The 19874-nt window shown below is 46.0% G+C and overlaps 1 protein-coding gene across 3 annotated transcripts in view; it reads right to left on the bottom strand.

Moving 5' to 3' along the window:
* The window catches only part of RANBP10 (RAN binding protein 10), an 88179-nt gene that overhangs the window by 12154 nt on the left and 56151 nt on the right, over nucleotides 1-19874 (bottom strand). For 2 of the 3 annotated variants that reach the window (XM_068411007.1, XM_068411006.1), the window contains exons 5-10: nucleotides 16541-16563; nucleotides 9811-9995; nucleotides 6874-6986; nucleotides 4163-4271; nucleotides 3074-3222; nucleotides 500-695 (exon numbers count right to left, since the gene is read on the bottom strand). In XM_068411007.1, coding sequence (XP_068267108.1) covers nucleotides 500-695; nucleotides 3074-3222; nucleotides 4163-4271; nucleotides 6874-6986; nucleotides 9811-9995; nucleotides 16541-16563 — 775 coding nt within the window. The remainder of the gene's footprint in view (nucleotides 1-499; nucleotides 696-3073; nucleotides 3223-4162; nucleotides 4272-6873; nucleotides 6987-9810; nucleotides 9996-16540; nucleotides 16564-19874) is intronic. The other variant, XM_068411008.1, reaches the window with a different exon arrangement.

Consider the following 19874-nt stretch of genomic DNA (forward strand, 5'->3'; position numbering starts at 1 on the left):
TCACCACAGCTCAATACGCTCCACACTCCCGTAAATGCAGCAGTAACTATCTCCCTTGGGTGTTCTCCTGGGAGAAGGGAGGCTTGCTAAAGGTCTGACTTGCTGTCACAAGTATGAGACAAACTACTGTCGATTCAGAGGCTCATCTGGAAGGAACTGGGCAACAGGTAGAAGTAGCCCAAGAAAAATACTCAAGAGGGCAACGCACCAACCCAGTAATCACTTGAGCTGCTGCCTCACCCACTAAAGGGCAGGCAGCTGGTGTCTGAAACAAGAGCATCACAATATTCCTTCTGAGATGAGCCTCCAAGCCTGAGCCAGAGCAGGGGAACTGGAACAGGCTTGTGTCTGCTGGGAATAATAGTGACCCTGTAGATACAAAGAGTTATTCTGTTGTTCAAAAGAGAAGGGTAGATGCCCTTCTGGCTCCTCAGTAAGCAGACTGAGCCCTCTCCCGCCATCTCACCCTCCTCAGGCATCTACAAAGGAAAAAAAATACCTGGTTTCTTGGTTACTCGTACTACTGTGCTGCTGAGATTTGGTAGAATCTGTAGAATTGGACTCAGAGTAGTTCACAGATGAGGGGGAGGAGGAGGAAGAAGATGAAGATGATGAACTCAGTGTTGGGTATTTACTGTGACTCTGTTTGCTTTTTGTGGACATGACTCCATTGCTACAGGTTGGACTATCTGCTCCTGAAAGTCAAGAAGAAAGCGAAAAATGAGACGAGACTGACAATATCACTCTGTTGTGAAGTCAACAATTTGGCAAGAGAGCAGGTCCCAAAGGAAGACAGCAAGAGAACACTGCAGATCTTAAATTCTGATTCATCGTTCTTAAATTCAGTGAGGTTTAGAGAAAACACAAATGAATACGGAAGGAATCCCACAGCTCACCAGTAGCATCTGAGCTTAAGGAAGTTCTAAAAATGGGTTGTAAATAAGAGTTCAGCAGAAACAGCTCACACAAGTACAGAAATTATTGCTGAAACATGAAGCATGGATGGTTTGTAAAGAAGTTTACAAACTTCTCACAAACCCAAATATTTCTCATAAACCCTCTATCCAGGAAAACTATGAAAGCACAGGAGAAAACTGGGCCACGAGAACTCTTTGCAAGCAGAACTTCCCAGGCTTTCCACAACCTGTCTTACATTAGGGATACACCCGGTTCACACAACACTAGGTAAAAAACAACAGTCCTCTTAAAAGTCACAAGCTAACCTTCCTCGTCAGGAGAACAGACATCACTGAAAGGAAAGTCAGGCTTGAAATCTCATCCACCCCCCCACAAAAGGTGCCTATCAAGTTGTGGAACTCACTGACACAAGACACAAACCTTTGGTCATTACCACAAGTTTTATACGGATTCAAAAATGACTGGCTAAACTTACAGGGGCTATTTAATACCAAGACAACTGCAAATCATTAGAGGCTCAAATAATATTTTGGAAAAACCTCACTATGGGCTTGCCTTCTGCATATATTCTTCCCTAGGCAACCAATATTGACCATGGGATCTTGGCTAGATGATGTGACCTGGCATGGCCTGGTAGAATCACAGTATCCCCCCATGGTTGGGGTGGGAAGGGCCCTCTGGAGATCATCCAGCCCAACCCCTGCCAAAGCAGGGTCACCCAGAGCACATCACACAGGGTCATGTCCAGGTGGGTTTGAATATCTCCAGAGAAGGAGACTCCCCACGCTCCCTGGGCAGCCTGTGCCCGGGCTCTGGCACCCTCCAAGTCAAGAATTCTTTCCTCATATTCAGATGGAACTTCCCGTGTCTCAGTTTGTGCCCGTTGCCCCTTGTCCTGGCGCTGGGCACCACTGAGAAGAGTCTGGCCCCATCCCCTTGACACCCGCCCCTAAGGTATTTGTAAGCACTGATCAGATCCCTCTCAGCCTGCTCTAGAAGGTGGTGTCCCGTGTATGGAGACAAACATATATGAACGCTGCCTTGTGTTGCAGGGGTTTTTTATGTAGGCAGCTCCGGGCTGAAAACAGGTATTGCCAAGAGCTTTTATGGACTGATGGGACCATTCTGACTATCTAATCAGAGAAACCCAGGGTTTCTCACAATACAGTGCATGAAAACAAAGATACTGGCTGGGGAAGGTGAGTGACAGCTTGGATGCACTGAAGTAATTCTCTTCCTTTCCCTTAAACGTTTGCATGTCCACGGTCTGTCACATGCAGCAGCAGGAATGCTGAAACAAACTACACCCAGATGGCTGTGAGCAGCTCAAGGCTCAGTGTTTTCAGTATGACCTCTGCAGGTCATACTTCCTGGCCCACTCCATCTTCAAAGCCGTAGTCAATAATTACCTAGGGAAGATATCTTGGGTGTCCTGGTTTATCTTGTTCTTTCCACCTCAAATCCTAAAGTTTCGTTTCCCAAACTGCAAAGAGTTGGTAGAATCATAGAACCATAAAAGTGTTTTGGTTGGAAAGGACCTTTAAGATCATCGAGTCCAACTGTTAACCTAACACTGCCAAGTCCACCACTAAACCATGTCCCTCAGCACCACTTCTGCTCGTCGTGACACTTCAGAGAAGGGTTTTGCAGGTACAGAACTGTTCCCTTCTCACGTTTAGAGCTTGCAAGGTAGAATCCATGAGAGAAGGAGAAGCTCTCCTTCAAGGCACCCCCCTAACCTTTCGCTCAGTTGGCCAGAACAGCACATCTTCTGCTTGGTCCTTGCTCGAAAGCAATTCTTTTGCAGACCCCAAGGTACAGGAAACAGGCTTTGTTTTCCAAACCTCCTCTCATAGCTCAGTCAGTGAAACAGAGTCACTAGTGCCTGCACTAGAAGGCCACCTTCAAAAGCTTCTTTATTCTGCAAAAAACCCTGCTCTGCAGACAATTGTCTGTGGAAAATAACGAATGCAAAACCAATTCTGTAACAGTATAGAGACACCCATGACAACAGTATGTCCTCTCAGCTGGGTATCAGAAGGGAAAGGAGCATTTCATAAAACAATGTACAGAAAGTAGCAGGTGATGTAATCCACAACCACGTCCACCTTTGATATCTGCTCTTCTCACCAGGAGACACAGAAAACACACTTACCAGTACTATGAACGTGTGAGTTGCTTGATCCATGTCTAGGACTTAAGCTGGGGGATCCGGGGTAACTGTCCTGGGATCTGGGGCTGCGGGCACTGAAACAACGTACTTCACTGTCTGTCCCGTTCACCATCTCCACAAACTGCCGACACCTGATTTCATAGGAGGGAACAAGGAGAAAAGGGCGCGTGACAGCCAGGATGCTCCGTATTGAGGTTTTTTCAGCGAAATTTCTTGGCTTTGAAAAAGATATTTCAGACTCCTGGTACCTCTGATAACGCTACGGGAGGAAGGAGTTCAGAAACTGCAACTTTTGAGGCTAATTAATGTTGAGACATTCCCAAAAAGCACGTTTATTTCCATTGTGCTAAGAAGAAACTGTTCCTTTACAGCGTGCTTTCATCTCCACTACCTCTGTAGGAACTCCAAAACTCAGCTGTGGGGTTTTTTTTTCAGGGATATGATACTAAATCTGTCAAACATCATAGTGCCCCCACTACTCCATCAACCTAGAAATGCTGGCGGTCAATGGCAAATAGACAAGGAAGGGTAAACACTGCAATATCCACAGCGACAGGACAGTGAGGACAGCTCCCCATTTAGCTGGGAACTGTCCTTACACATCTCAGGAGGCTGGGGAGGCCACTCTGCATGGCTGGGAGAACTGGGATGCACAGGTACTTTTTTCCTTTAGTCTCTACCCCAGATAGCCTTTTCCACACATCTGCCTTTCTAGGAACCTTCACAGTCACTGCCACGTGCTCCAGCGTTGCAAGATCTCCACAAGACAAGTCAAGGCCATCTGTGAAGGAGTTTCTGGCAGTCAGCAGAGCTAAAATTTCACCCCCCTCTGCCTGACCTCATGAGGCAAAGCCATATTGGGTCTGAGCAGCAACAAAAGGGCTGCGTGTACGTTGCTACAAGCACCGTGCAAAGGACTGAACCTGTGTCCTCTCCCACCTCCTCCCAAAGGGGTCTCAGTCTGAATTCAGACCAAGGTGTGCAGCCAGCCTGGATGGCTGGACAGCATCTTTCTTCTCTCCTTCATCTACACTTGTCAGCATGAGGGAGTATAAAGCTATTCATACTTACTTTAACATGAAGAGCAGGTTGGGGTTATGTTCTAGGAGGCCAGGATAGAGCTGCTGGGTGGCTTCTATAGCCTCTCCCACTCTGCCTGCTAATACTAGCTTCTGTATTCCTGAAAGCAAAAGGAGACCTATTGACAACAAGAATGGCCAGAAGAGTTGTCTCACATATGCCACACAGCTCCCCACTACCACCTTGCACAAGGGCTAGGGAGAACTGGGGACCACTTTCTGTTTGTTATGGATTAGGATGAGGAAAAGCCTGGGAAAATGAGGGGGAAACACTAAGAGTAGAAGGATCTGAAAGATGAAGTGGGTGCACGGGGGTGGGGTGCTCTGGGACTTTAGTCCTTTGGTCACAGAGCTATGCAGCAATGGAAGAGACAGCAGGACACGACAGCTGGATGGGAGCATGGAGGCGGCTGGGGAAATTACAGTTTCAGAGGGGAAGCTCCTAGGTCACCCCCACATTACATCCTCTGGCTGGCTCATGCTTGGAAGCATATGTATGGCTGAGCATCAGATGCAGGGTATTCTTAGAGGGTCTGGGGGCCTTAAACCACAGCACAGTACTGTTTCCCCAACATCCCCACCTCTAAGTAGAAGTAATTATACCAACAAAACTGGGTTCCTGCAACTCCCACCTCAATGTATTCCCAGAGTAGCAACCCCAGCTTGGCCTGCAATGAGGAAGGGGCACCTGTAAGCAAGCTCCAAGAATCACCTACTGACTAAGCTAGGAACAGCAAAACGAGTTGTACACTTCTAGGAGGTGCAAACCGTCTATCACCCTGGGTGTTCATGTCCCTCGTGTGTTCCTTCAGGGGGTCAGAAGACACAAGTGCAACTCTTAACTTGAGATCCCATCCCTGAACACTCAGAGAAGCTGCTGATCTACAGAGGATCACATTTTAGTTTTTCCTAGGTGTACTTAAAACTAAAACTGCATTGCACTTCCCTCTCTGTTTCGCCAGGCCTCCTTACAAACACCAGAGAGAAGGTTTGGAATGGCCTGTGAGGTGCTTTGCAAGCAGAGGCTCTAATAACACCAGGCTGTGACTTTGGCGAGTCCTGAGCAGTTGAAAGCCCAGCCCGGTGATCCTCATTAGCAACCCCCGGTAACAATCTGCAGTGGCTTGTCTTGGCTCCCACTTGTCAGCGTCTATTTGCTTGTTATCGTAGCTGAAAGCTAAAACCAAAGACCTGGCTCTCACACCAACGCGTGTTGCACAGTCTCCTTCATTTCGCTGTTTCTTCTACTTACTTGCACGCCCGTTTTCACGTCTCACTGCGTTTGGCAGCTCTCACAGATGCCGTTGCCTTTTTCTATCTTCCCCTCTTTCTGTTTTCCCATCTGTGTTTTCCTCACACCTTCTATTTAAGCCCCAACTTCAGAGCTCTGCATTCCTTCCCTCCATCTGCCTTGTCACCTGTCCTCACACAAACGAGCCTGCACTGTCTCACGTGCCTCCCGTGAGGCTTTACCAATTAAACCCACACCAGCAAGACCTCTGGCTGGGGTCAGGGCTGCATAATGCATGACCTGGAGAGCACAAAGCCCATCAGCACTAACAGGCAGTAACTACAAGTTATTGTGGGTACTAAGCAGAGTCCCCACCTGACCCTGAATGCTGGCTAAGCACATGTAATGTATGGAGAGCGAGCTACAAAGGGGCACGATGCTCCTGCTACGTGACAGTCACATGAGAAACGTTCACAAAGGGAAAGGAAATGTACAGAGCGGAGTGTAGCCTGTATTCAACAGCCAGGAGAAGGCAGAAAACACACCGATGTTCTGTGGCTCTGCAGGCTGAGCCTGTGAACAGAAAAGCTAAACAAAAAAGTCCAGCAGGAGAAAGCTGCAAGCTGTATTCTGCAGGAACCAAAAGCACTTACAGCTTTACCAGCTGAGAGATGAGCCACTCTGGAGGACACAGCAGTAACCAAAACAGACACAGAAGGCAAATTCTTCACCTAGTGTGAGCTAAGCATGTTGGCTGTGAATTTGCAAAATCCTTAGTATGAAAAAAATTTACCTGAAGACAAAATATGCATAGGGACTGGAAGACTCATTAACGCTGGGAGTTGTCAGCAAAATAGATGGATGTGCCTGAGTCCTTTTGACCATGTAATGAAACTGCCCCTGCTGCAACAGACTGCATTGAAGAACCCGAATCCAGAGGGATCTCTGGTGCTCAGTGACCTCAAGTCAAGTCCAAGGTAACCAGTTCTGTTCTCCACCCATTTGGCACTACCTCCAAGAAAGGACCTTCTGCCCTGGATATCTGATGTGTGAAACTGCTGGACTCAAAGCTGAGAGTCACCTCATCTCTTCCAGGATTCAGGTATTCATTTTCAACAAGATTGAGGACAATTAACCAAGTTGATGAGGCAACTCAGCATATTCAACACCGCCAGGCATGCAGGTCATTTCTCAGAGCAGACAGGCAAAGGGAAAAATAGAGCAGTTCTGCAAGCATGGATGGCAGAGGGTGGAGGGGACACAGTGACGATGGGAAAAGTGCTCCATGCAGTGGTCCCCAAGCTCTGCTGACCCACAGGCAGCAACGCTAAGTCAGCAGCGTGCTGTGGACAGCTTTGTACTGTCGTGGAATAACTTTTCTACTTCCACAGCACCTCATTCCTCTGCAGAGTCCTGAAGGTAACACGTGGTCAGCGTGCCACGCTTTGGGAACGACAACCCGAAAGACTTACTTTGTCTATTCTTTATTGAGGTCTGTTCTTCCTGGATTGGGGTGTCTGTGACTCTGGCAAAGGCAGTTGCTGTTGAACAGTACCCATGGTGAACCAAATACGACGAAACCATGCTAGAAAATAAGACAAGACAACCAAATGAAGAGGCGTTGGTAAAACAGGGCAATCACGCTGGAGAAAAAAAATCAACACAACAGAAGCTGCAATTTCAGTGACCAAAACTCAGCTTGCTTAGGACATAACCAAGGTCCCACTTCTGGGTTTTTACAGTGTAAGCTTACTAGATAGGTATCTAGTCCTCAGCAAAGAGAAGGGAGACTCTAAAAGAAAAGGAAAAAAAATAAAGACTCCCAATGCATAGACAGTATTTATTTAACTACTGCCGTCCAAGGGTCACTTGTAAGAGCTCAGTACTGCGTTACGGCCAGTGACATCTGCTCACGACACAGATACAGACCCCTCCTCCCATCTAGACATAAAATCTGATCCTCGGAGAGGTCCACGGCTTTCAAGTAGATCTCAAAAAAAAAATATTCGGGTCCTGAATTTCTTCCATCATTATTTTGCCAGCAATTATTACATCTTTGGTAGTTGAACCTCCTTATGAATTCTACACGTTCACAGATACTTTTATCTGCTGATTTACAAGGAGTAGAATGTCAGCATTGATTTTACAAACGTTAACACACTTTTAAGTTGTATTTTAAAAAAATGTTGGGAGGGGAGAGGTCATATCACTGTCAGAAAAGAAACACAACCAAGACGTCCTTCTGAACAGACCATTTCTAAAGCACTTGTGCCTTCCCAGGATATGGTGGGTAAATGTTAATGCTCGCTGGATTGTAACAAAAACCTAAAAAGTCAGCACAGGATTGATTTCAAAGCTTCTAGTGATGAATCTCAAAACAGGCTTCTCATGATGCAGCTGGTATTGATCCACCAAGTAACAGCTCAAAACACATGTTCATGTTTTCTTCTCCCAGGCAACTAGCGATAGGACAAGAGGACACAGCCTCAAGCTTTGCCAGGGGAGGTTCAAGTTGGACATTAGGAAGCATTTCTTCTCAGCAAGGGTCATTAGCCATTGGAAGGGGCTGCCCAGGGAGGTGGTGGAGTCACCATCTCTGGAGGGGTTTAAGGCAAGACTGGACATGGCACTTAGTGCCATGGTCTAGTTGCCATGGTGGTGTCAGGGCAATGGTTGGACTTGATGGTCCCAGAGGGCTCTTCCAACCTGGTTGATTCTGTGATTCTGTGATTCTGTTCAACTTTGCTACTTTCAGTACAAGCAAGAAGTATTTTATGAGTCAGCAATAATTTCCAGGCATAATATCGTAAGCACGTGTCTAATGTTAAAAAGGAGTGCAACACAGATGAAAAATTCTGCTACGTTAACTCTTCCCCTGCTCCCCAGCAAGGCACTCCCTACAGCAAATAGAGGTCAAATAAGATGCTACAAATCCTACCAAAGCCACAGGACAAGAAAACATTGGCCCAAGAGTTTGGAGCTCCAAGCTGAAACAGCTGGACCACCAACATGAGGTACAAGGCTTGACTTAAACCTGCCTATGGAAAGGAGGAAGATGGGAAACGTGATGCTGGTTCTCAAAATCAAGTTGTGCCAGGGAAGGTTTAGATTGGATATTAGGAAAAATTTCTTCCCTGAAAGAGTTGTCAAGCACTGGCACAGGCTGCCCAGGGCAGTGGTGGAGTCCCCATCCCTGGGGGGATTTAAAAGCCGTGTAGATGTGGTGCTGAGGGACATGGGTTAGTGGTGGGCTTGGCAGTGCTGGGTTAACGGTTGGACTCAATGATCTTAAAGGTCCTTCCCAACCGAAACGATTCTATGACTCTATGATAAGATATTATTACTATTATCCATAGCTTCTGCTAGTTGCTCTTCAAAGTCTTTGCTGATTGGCCTGAATTATCTGCAAATAACTAAACACAAGACTGGCAGAAAATAAGAAGGGATCACATGTGTCCGATTTTCACTGCATCTGAGCCTCCTGGATGACAGCGACCAGTAACAGGTGTTTAGGGAAAGAATACAACAAAAAGGTGAAACACAGAGTTATCCATAATCAGAGATAGAAGCAACAGCCACAGACTCGGGGGTTTAAAATATGACTATGGAATTGGCCTCCATGAATTACTGTGAATATTTAAATGTGTGACTTTTAAAATCCACTTAAACCACCACAACTTCTTGCAGCAGCAAGTCCCACAATTTCACCATATACTTAGTGGAAAAAATAGCATTTTGTTTTTAAGCCAGAAGGTGCTTTTTCACTAATTCTTGTGTTTTGAGAAACAGTGAATAATCACTTTCTAGTCATGTTCTTGACAGACAACTACATTCCGCCTCCCTCAATTACCTCTTTCTAAGCTGTGGAGCCTTAGTCAACTTTGTCTTTCTTCTGGGAGAAGATACTCCTGACCTCTGACAACTCTTGTTAATTGTTCTCATCAAGTTCCATTCAATCCTTTTTGAAATGCATTCAATATTCATAAATTCATAACGTGTGATAACTGTTTTCAGTTAGGCTGGGTTTGGAAGCCTTTGGTTTAGGCTAGTTCTTGCTCTTTCATTTCTGAATTCAGCTGACTTACATCCTGGCTTTTCTCCCATGTTTGAGTTTTTATGGTGTCCTCTCCACCCCCCTTCCCCTTGCATCACCTCAAAGTGTACGTTCTTCCATTCCTACAAGCTTTCATGCAGTCTTTGGCTGACAACTTCTCCCATATCTTTTACATTTGAAACAGCAGCAATCTACACAGGAAAGACTATTAAACAACAAAACAGAAGGTAAAACAATTTGAGCAAAATGCACTGACTGGCCATTTTTGCCATAAGAAAGCAGAAATTAGCATTAAAAAAAAAGTATTTAAAGCCTAAGAGAATAAAAGAAGCTGAACACCAGAACAGTGACTTACTTCTGCAGCATGGCTTGCCACTCGCCTAGTCTGTCTCCTATGGGAAACCGCTTAATGGTGCTCTGAATCTTCGCTCGCCACTCCCTCATGTAGTCCTCGATGTCGAACACAAACGGCTGCTGCCCAAAGTTGGCATCGACTATCTCTCCTGGAGTCTGGAGACCCACTGTAGGGTAGAGATTTGACTGGGAAGGAAGAAAAAGAAACCTATATTAAACCCAGCGCTTTCTCTTTCTGGTTCCAGTTACATGGTTTAGTAAGACAAAAGAGCTGCTCTACAAATTGAGACGTAATGGAAGAGGAAGGGGCAACAGCCCTTTAGGTACACCTCAAGGAACCCCATGACTTGTGCAGTTATTAAAAGTTATTGCATAAAACCAGAACAATCGATCCCGCAGCGGTCTGGGATTGATGCCAGGACCGCTGTCTATGGCATGTCCACTTTCTGGCTTGGTTTTCTGCCATTTCTACCAAAGTCCATCAGCCAGTGAATAACAATAATAAAAAAAAAATGAAAGGGGCATCATCTCAATCAACAGATCTATGTGTTCTCCACTGTTTCAACTCAACTCTCTTACTCCTTGGAAGCTGCTGTGTAAATATTTTACATCTCTGATGAAAAGGGAACGGATGGTGGCGGAGCTCTGAGGTTAGGTCTTTGATGATCCCAAGACAGCAAGCCATCCACACGAGAAATGACACTACTGATAGATGAATTTCATTGTAAGAACAAGCATATGGATCCAAAGGGGAGCTTGACACCCCCCCATCCCGAAACACAGGGAAAAGAACAAGGTTACCGCTGTGAAAATACCTCTCAAATTCAGCCAGTAATTCAGCTTCCAAAGAAGATGATCTAATCGAAAACAGGGGGTAAAAGTCTATCTCAAAGTTTTCTGAATTCAGGCTATTTTAAGAATAAGCTTATGGATACGAATTGAATCCCTGAGCCCATCTTAAAGAAAGCCACGATGATTCTCTCCTCCTCTTGTACCAACACCAGTGTGGCCAGCAGGACTAGGGCAGGGATCGTCCCCCTGGACTCGGCACTGGTGAGGCCGCACCTCGAATCCTGGGTGCAGTTTTGGGCCCCTCACGACAAGAAAGACCTTGAGGTGCTGGAGCGACTCCAGAGAAGGGCAACGGAGCTGGTGAAGGGTCTGGAGCACAAGTGTGATGAGGAGCGGCTGAGGGACCTGGGGGGGTTTAGCCTGGAGAAAAGGAGGCTGAGGGGAGACCTCCTGCCTGAAATGAGGGTGTAGCGGGGTGGGGTCAGTCTCTTCTCCCAGGTAACAAGTGACAGGACGACAGGAAACAGCCTCAAGTTGTGCCAGGGGAGGTTTAGGTTGGAGATCAGGGACAATTTCTTCCCCCAAAGGGTTGTCAGGCACTGGCACAGGCTGCCCAGGGCAGTGGTGGAGTCCCCATCTCTGGGGGGATTTAAAAGCTGTGTAGATGTGGTGCTGAGGGACATGGGTTAGTGGTGGGCTTGGCAGGGCTGGGTTATCAGTTGGACTCAATCATCTGAAAGGTCCTTCCCAACCAAAACGATTCTACAATCCCTCTATAACAAGGGGCATGGGCTTTCCTGCCATTATCTGGAAAATTCATTCAACTAATCCTTCACTATTGCAGAGACCTGAGACATCAGCAATGTAATTGATCTCCTCTTGAAACGTACTGTAGTTGCGGATTTTACTTTTTACTAAAGGTGTAAAGATTGTGATGAGGTGGAACTCAGCAGAATCCTAATCACATTAGTAAAAATGGAGCCAGCATGTCACGGGAAGTGATTACTTCTCTCTGCTTTCACTGGCATGGCTACATCTGCAGTACTTACTCGGTTCGCCCCCTCCACATCCACATCCCCAGGACAAGACAGACATTCACAAACGGGGTCCAGCAGAGTTCTGCTAAGATGATCAGAGAACTGGAGTGCCTGGCATACAAGAAGAGGCTGAGGGAATCAGCTTGGAGAAGAGAAGGTAAAAGGGAAAATCTAACTCCAAGTCTTCAACTCCCAGAAGGGAGGTGACGAAAAAGATGGAGACAGATTCTTCTCAGAGGTCAGGGGCCCCCAACATCAGAAGGACATGGAGCTGTTGGAGTGAGCCCAGAGGAGGCCACGGAGATGCTCAGAGGGCTGGAGCCCCTCTGCTCTGGAGACAGGCTGAGAGAGTTGGGGCTGGTCAGCCTGGAGAAGAGAAGGCTGCGGGGAGACCTTCTAGCACCTTCCAGTGCCTGAAGGGGCTACAGGAAAGCTGGAGAGGGGCTTTTGACAAGGGCATGGAGTGACAGGACGAGGGGGAATGGTTTTAAACTGAAAGAGGGGAGATTGAGATGAGATCTGAGGAAGAAATTCTTTGCTGTGAGGGTGGTGAGAGCCTGGCCCAGGTTGCCCCGAGAAGCTGTGGCTGCCCCCTCCCTGGCAGTGTTCAAGGCCAGGTTGGATGGGGCTTGGAGCAACCTGGTCTGGTGGAAGGTGTCCCTGCCCGTGGCAGGGGGGTTGGGACTGGATGGGCTTTAAGGTCCCTTCCAGCCCAAACCAGTCTGTGATTCTATGATGAAGGAAGAACTACCAGAGGAGAACATCGTATTTAAAGTTAGTCTCTCCTTTCTTTCAAATCTAGCTGACAAGAAAAGACCTCTAATGAGGGATCAGATCTTTTCCACAGTCCATACTTCAGACTTTTTATTAACTTAATTTTTTAGTATTAAGAACCCAAGGACTTCCAAAGCCAGGAATTAGACCCTCAAAATACCTGGAAGTTAGAAGTAAAAAAACCCGTACCTTTCAGCCACTTTGGGGTATGTTCATCTTTGAGGGGAAGGTGGCTACCCCCAACTTATCTCAATCCATCTCTGAGTTAAAATTCCATTTTTCACATGTGGAATGTGTCCTCTCTGTTTAGCAGCTGTTGGGAACCACACGTATCTCCATCACCCCAACAGACGCAGGGAGACATCATCCCAGAGCCCACCGACCAGGCTTCTCCTGCCAAGTTCTTCAGACACGCCTTCCCCCTGACTTTTGTACCACCTCTTGCCTCTGATGTTGGTGGCCGGTTGCTCACAATCCCTCTAGTTCATCGTGACTTGTTTTTTAACCTCCTTGTCCCTTTGTGCCCTGCAATCCCACCCTGGGCTCTTCCACATTCTGCTTTTTCACATTTCCTATTGTTTCAGTAAACTGCCAGGCAGGATAAACCTGATACGGGCTTGTGTGAGTAAGAGTTAGGCCTAAGCATTGACTTAAATTGGTGAAAAAGGGGAAAACCCCTCTGTGGGATATTCAATCCTATTTGCAAGCAGTTATTTTTGTATTAACTTCAAACTGTGCTAAGCCAAAATACAATTTTTTTCCCTCACTGTGTATTCGTACAAATGCAAACACTCTTTAGAGGGAACTGAAACAAGCTGAAGCAAATACGCTTCACCACGTGTGAGAATTATCACAATAAAATGTGGTTTTCAACTGAAAGTATCTGTTTCAACTTCCTAATATTGCAAATATTGCAAAATATTGTCTTCATCATTTGCCTCTGAAAGCACTTCAAGGAAACAATTTCTAGACTGGTAACATTTTGAAGGGTCAAATTAATTCCTTGTGTAATCTCACTGAAATGCCAACCCTAAAAGTTATTTAAGCTTGAAAGGTGTAAAAGTAATGGGGCTTACTAGCCAAGTGTCTCACTGGTGTGTGCTACCAGCCAGCTTCAACATCACACAGGTTGTAATGCAAAGAAGCTTAAAACCTCCAGGGATTTCAGTAATTAGGGATGGACCAGAGCCAGAGCCAAAAAATGCTCAAACCAGAGAACCTCAAGGGTCACTCAGGTAAGATTGCTCTTTCCATTCCAGTTTGCGGTTAAATTTTTGGACTGTGGTTTTAGCAGGTGAAGAACACAGATTGTATTTTATATCTTTCATATCATGGATGTTTTCTCCTCTTTACCTTATCATGAATGGATATTCTGCTCAAGCCTGGCTCACAATGCTGTAATAAATGAAAAATACCACTTGCAAGTTATATCAGCTTCAAATTCCCCACCACCTCAAGACTTCTACAATCTCTGACAACAGCCATTATATTTAAACCAAAAGTCTATCTTGGGTTTGGCATCCCCTTCTTCAGGAAAGGAATGAACAGGAACTTCAACTGTTTGGAAGAACAACCAAGAAGCCATGGACTGAGGGAGCAAAAAGAGCCAGAAAAAGACATGGAATACACAGGTGTCTGCAAGGGCGAGGGAAGAGGGAAATAATTCCCTCTGGAAAAGGGGATGGGAATAATGGAAGTTGGGTGCAGGCATTCCTGAGATGAAGCTGCCAACACAGCAGCGGAGCCATTCAGCACACGGAGAGGAACATCCAAAATCCACGTAGAGGCAGAAGTCTCCTGTTCTTGCTCGCATCCACAGTTAGGGGGTGAAATGAGCCAGTCAAGCTTCTCTCACCCTCTTTTTAAAGAGAAATTATCTCATGGAGGATAATTCTCAAAGGTAGGAGGCCTATAGGGCATCCACCGCTCTCCTTCCTGGCCCAGAAAAAGAGTGTTACGGATTAGCTGCTGCTGTACAGGCCAGAAGGAGATGTCCGTGGAAGACGTCTCCGCAAAGTCCGTCTGGTAAAAGGCACTGAGATACCATTTAACCATTGGAAACTCTGCCACAAGGCATGTGAATAGCTGATACCAAAAACCACCTGACCAGATATTCTTCCAGTTTAGCACTAAACCAACAGGACACCCAGACAAACAAGCACGAGATCCTGTAAGAATGATCTAGTGAGATCAAGGAACAGCAGGATGGGGGGATGCCCTGGACTCGGGAAGGTTTTGAATTCAATCTCAGCGGCACTGCAAAACCTCACTCCTGCAAAAACCTTTGTGTCTGGTCTGCTGCCCCAACTATTCATCCCCTGTTTGTAACTGAGGCTCAACACCGGGGTGAACAGCCTACAAGCGCACGTTAAATGTATACATCAGCTCACTGGGCCCTCCTGGATCAACAGGATGCAAGTTAAGCTAAGCAGGACGGGTAATTTCAGCCTGCTAAATCTGTGCTACGAAGCCCTATAAAGCAACACTTGTGTGTTTGATGGCTATTTTTGATTGATAAGAGCCTAAATAGTAATTATCTATCTATCTATCTATCTATTTATCCCCATGAAGACTGCTCTCATCTGAGAAAGAGAAGCAGTCCAGCCAAAGAGATGACAAAGAGACGAAAAAATTAGGACTATAGTAAAACTGTGACTCCTAATGTAATCTATATCCACGGGGAAAATAAAGATCACCTAAAACTAACGGGTGTATCATAGAAACGTCTTCTTGCCGTGGATGTAAGGTTGTCACAAGACTTCACATCGAAAGATTAATATTCACGGACAGGTAAGATATTCTTTTACTTTAACAAACCATACTTGGACCAAGTGAATAAACTATTGTGAAACAACCCACATAAAGAGGGTTTCTCGTTTAGAAAGCCACCAAGTTCAAAGAGCCTAGGAACCAAAAAAAAGCTGTATTGACAGCTGATGTGAAAAGGCAAATTAAATAACTGGAACGTCCTTTAGCGCAGACCCCGACTGGGGTATGGGAGAGATCTGCAAAGCCATAAATGCCATTGGGAAGGTGAAGAGGGAGGGCTAGTCATTTCTCAGAACACAAAAATTAGAGGAACAAAATAAATTTTTTGGCAGGAGGTACAAACCACAGAAAAACAAGCTTTCTTCCACCCACCATGGCGGTCAGCCAAGAAGTCGATCACTTTGGAGGCCTCAACAAGTTACGGAAACTAAGAAATTCCTCAGGAGAAATTAATTTGGGGTTATTAAGTACAAAGACAGGAGTGCAACTTCAGGGACAAGAAGTTCTATGTATGAGAGAAATGGATGCAGTGGATGTACTCGTGTATGCCTGATGTGGTTTTATCTTCTTTTCCTAAACACCTGCTCCTTGTCCAGGAACACTTGGGTCTGAAAAAGAGCAACTATTTTTTTTGTTCGTGACCCACCCTGAAAGTCGTGCTTTTGTAAGACCCAACTAGATGTTATTGCTGGGTGTAACTCAGCTGGTGTCACTGCACTCAAGAGTAACTCAGTATCGGGGCTGGTGAATCAGAGGAGTAACTACCAACCCCACATGGGTGCCAAATACGTTCCTCCAGCAATTCCACGAGCTGGTTACTCAACATGGGCGGAGGCTTGTCAAAAACCTGTGTGATGAGCACACACACTACAGCCAGTTAAGCCTGACCTTCATCCTCAGAAATACCCTTCCTTAACACACCGTGGAAAGGGAACAACTCTACCACAGCTGCAAGACTTGGACGAGACAGGAAGGAGTTGAGAATAGTAAGAATTACGCGGTTTTGCGCTCTCTGATGAGGGGGCATGAGAGGCTACTCAATGGCTTTGCACGTACACTCCCCACAGTTGGAGCTTCATTTGGACCTGTAATGAAGTTTGAATCCTTGCTTTAATTCCAGGAGAAGGAGCAACATATTCTTAGAGGCAGTGAGGGATGAGAGAAGGCATGTGGGTAGCCCACAAACCCAGCCCCAGGATCATGAAGTTTCAGAAAAGGGAGCACCCACATCATTCAGTAATGTGCGTTACCATTTTTTAACAGGGCATCAAACAGAATAAAAAAAATCACCCCCCCACACTCTTCCCCCTCCCTTCTGTTTGCATCCTTAGTTAAAATACTGAAAACAGGTGTACTTACAGGGAGGTCTGTAAAGGCTATACCTGTGGGGGGAAAAATATTAGAATTAAAAAGACAAAGGATTATCTTCCTGCTTGGCTACATCCTTAACATGCTACAAAAAGTTACTGCATTTCAATAAATCCCAGCTCTGACCCTGCATTTCACCACCTGGCATATTTAAAAGTATCTTCCCTCCCAGTCCCCTCCGCTGCAAGGTTTTGCATCTGGAGAAAGGTTCAGGGAAAAGCCTGAATTTTTCAGACACGTCTCCCAAAAACTTGGTTGTCTAAAATGCAGCTCCTCTTTTCTTTGCTTCTCCCTTTGTTACTATGAAGGAGTTGGTTTTCAAGCGTCGCTTTGGCTTTAGAAACAGAGTTTTATTACAATGTTGCTTCGGTTTAGGCTATAACTAGTTGTCCTTACCAGCCAGAGAGACAGGAATGAACATTCAACGCTTTGCATCACAGCTTTGGCACAGCCTTGCAACAGGGCCAACCCACAGCCAGCAGCACCTGAGAATTACTATGCAAATAACAGCTTCATCCTCAACTACGCTGCTGGAGTTCCAAAAATAAGAGACGGGGAAAAAAAAGTGAGGAGTCAACATAAGAAACAAATAAATACTACTTGAAACAGCACAGATCCAAGTTGTAATGTTCCCAGAAAACAGGACAGGCTGGGGCTGAATTGGTGAGACCCTGGCCCAGGTTGCCCAGAGAAGCTGTGGCTGCCCCCTCCCTGGCAGTGTTCAAGGCCAGGTTGGATGGGGCTTGGAGCAACCTGGTCTGGGGGAAGGTGTCCCTGCCCGGGGCAGGGGGTTGGGACTAGGATGGGCTTTAAGGTCTCTTCCGTCCCAAACCCTTCTAGGATTCATTCTATGATTCTATGACTGGAGGTTTAAAACAGGACTTTTAAAGATGAACCAGATTTAAAATGAATGGAAAATATCAGACTTGGCTGCAGAACCTCTTGCTTTCTGCAAATTTAGTTTGAGGACAAACCTGTTAAACCTGGGCAAAGCCAGGATGGAGAAGTGCAGATTTCTTCCTTATCTCTAATGTTGCTGTTAATCTCTAAACTGGTTGAGAATGGGTATTTTACTTTACAGGTCAACTTGGTCTTTCCAAGCGCCTGCACTAGAACTCAGACTACAGGAAGTTTTCTATGCCAAGACTTCAGAGGGTTGCATGCTCTTTTTATAGCCCTCCTGCTCCATTTACCTTGGCCTGCTGTCAAAGTCTGAGATCTGAAACACTCCTCCATCAGTCCCCGAGCGAAGTCATCCACTTAATCCCCGAGACCTGGAGCAGTCCCATTCCCTCCTCATGTCCTGCGTCCAAGACTCTCTGCTTAATGGCTGGAGCCCCAACATTTCTCACATTTCTCTCTCTTTCTCTCCTAATTCACCCTCAGCACACTTCTAGCCACATCTCATTGCGTTTTTTCCGCCAGGACTCTGCTCTGAACTTGTCAAAAGCATTTCATCAGCAGCCAGAAGACATTCAAGACATTTTCCAGAACAGAGAATTAGACTACACACAACATCAAACAGTTTTCATGTGACTTCTCCAAACAAAGTTCAAGCCTTAGCTCCAACCAGAACATCCAGAATTTACGGTGGCCAAGAAAACAGTTCTTATACAGTGCTCCTGATGGATCTGATTAAATGGAAAAGTATGGAGACAATCGAAGATCATAGGTAAGCAACAGGAGAAATTGCAGGGAAAACAAAGGAGGGGTGTCTAATTAACAGATGAAAAGGAGAGGATGAAATGGTGAAGAGAGAAATGGTGAAGAGAAAACATCATCTTTAGGGAAAGACAAAGCTACAGTAATTCCATTAAAAGCGAGACAAATTCAAACGCCCAGAGGCAGGGCCCTGAAACCCTGCTGTCAAGGTAACTGGCATCACGAAGGGGCTGATTAGTCTCATTAATATTTTCTATATCTGCAGCAGGATTACATAACAACCTAATTTCCTGAGAGGAGAGATACACAGCTTCAGTGGCTTTGTGTCAGGGAACGTCAAGAAAAAACATATTACAGAATCACAGAATCACTCAGGTTGGAAGAGCCCTCTGGGATCATCGAGTCCAACCGTTGCCCTGACACCACCATGGCAACTAGACCATGGCACTAAGTGCCATGGCCAGTCTTCTCTTAAACACATCCAGAGATGGTGACTCCACCACCTCCCTGGGCAGCCCCTTCCAACGTCTAATGACCCCTTCTGAGAAGAAATGCTTCCTAATGTCCAACCTGAACCTCACCTGGTGAAGCTTGAGGCTGTGTCCTCTTGTCCTATCGCTAGTTGCCCGGGAGAAAAGGCCGACTCCCACTTCACCACAACCTCCCTTCAGGTAGTTGTAGACTGCACTAAGGTCACCTCTGAGCCTCCTCTTCTCCAGGCTAAACACCCCCAGCTCCCTCAGCCGTTCCTCTATTCATCCTCTTCCTGGTAAACCTTGGGCTTCACAACACAGAAATGAGATTCTCAGGTTAGCATAAGTATCATGAAATGTTCAGGATCTTCATGGAGATGCTTCCACTAGGGCAGAAAGTGTTCTGACTTTTCAATAAATCATTGCTCCTGCCTCCATCTGGTCTTGGTTCCTCTGCTGAGACCTACCTCATGCCCTCTCTCACATCTACCTGTTCAGTGCTCATGAGAAGTTGCGTAACAGGCAGATGACTGGGATCTGTGGTCTACAGGTCAGACATGCTCTCCTCAACATTCAACGGGAAGCACTTCTCTTCAACGTTGTGTTTCTTTATCAATGGCACAAATAGACACTACTGGCCCTTAACAAGTCTTCCCAGCTGAGGTTTTCATTCTGCTTTTGTAAAAAGACAGTAAAACATTCCAGAAGCTTTTGGGGAGGTTAGCCCAGCAATGACTGATGGTCTGTGACTCCCTAGTACTTCCAGCACTGTCTCTTCTAACCACATCATAGAATCACAGAATCGTTCTGGTTGGGAAGGACCTTTAAGATCATCGAGTCCAACCGTTAACCCAGCACTGCCAAGGACACCACTAACCCATGTCCCTCAGCACCACATCTACACGGCTTTTAAATCCCCCCAGGGATGGGGACTCCACCACTGCCCTGGGCAGCCTGTGCCAGCGCTTGACAGCCCTTTCGGGGGAGAAATTGTCCCTGATCTCCAACCTAAACCTCCCCTGGCACAACTTGAGGCTGTTTCCTCATCATCTGTCCTCCCTGATTACAACCATTATGGCACTACAGCTGAAAGAGGAGCTGGTGCATGAATGAGCCAGTTGTGAACGCTCAAGAGAGTCTCCTACCTATAATTTTCTCATGCATCTCATGTCTTGTACCATACATCTGAA

Source organism: Nyctibius grandis, chromosome 12, assembly GCF_013368605.1.
Source record: "Nyctibius grandis isolate bNycGra1 chromosome 12, bNycGra1.pri, whole genome shotgun sequence".
NCBI classification, from domain to species: domain Eukaryota; kingdom Metazoa; phylum Chordata; class Aves; order Nyctibiiformes; family Nyctibiidae; genus Nyctibius; species Nyctibius grandis.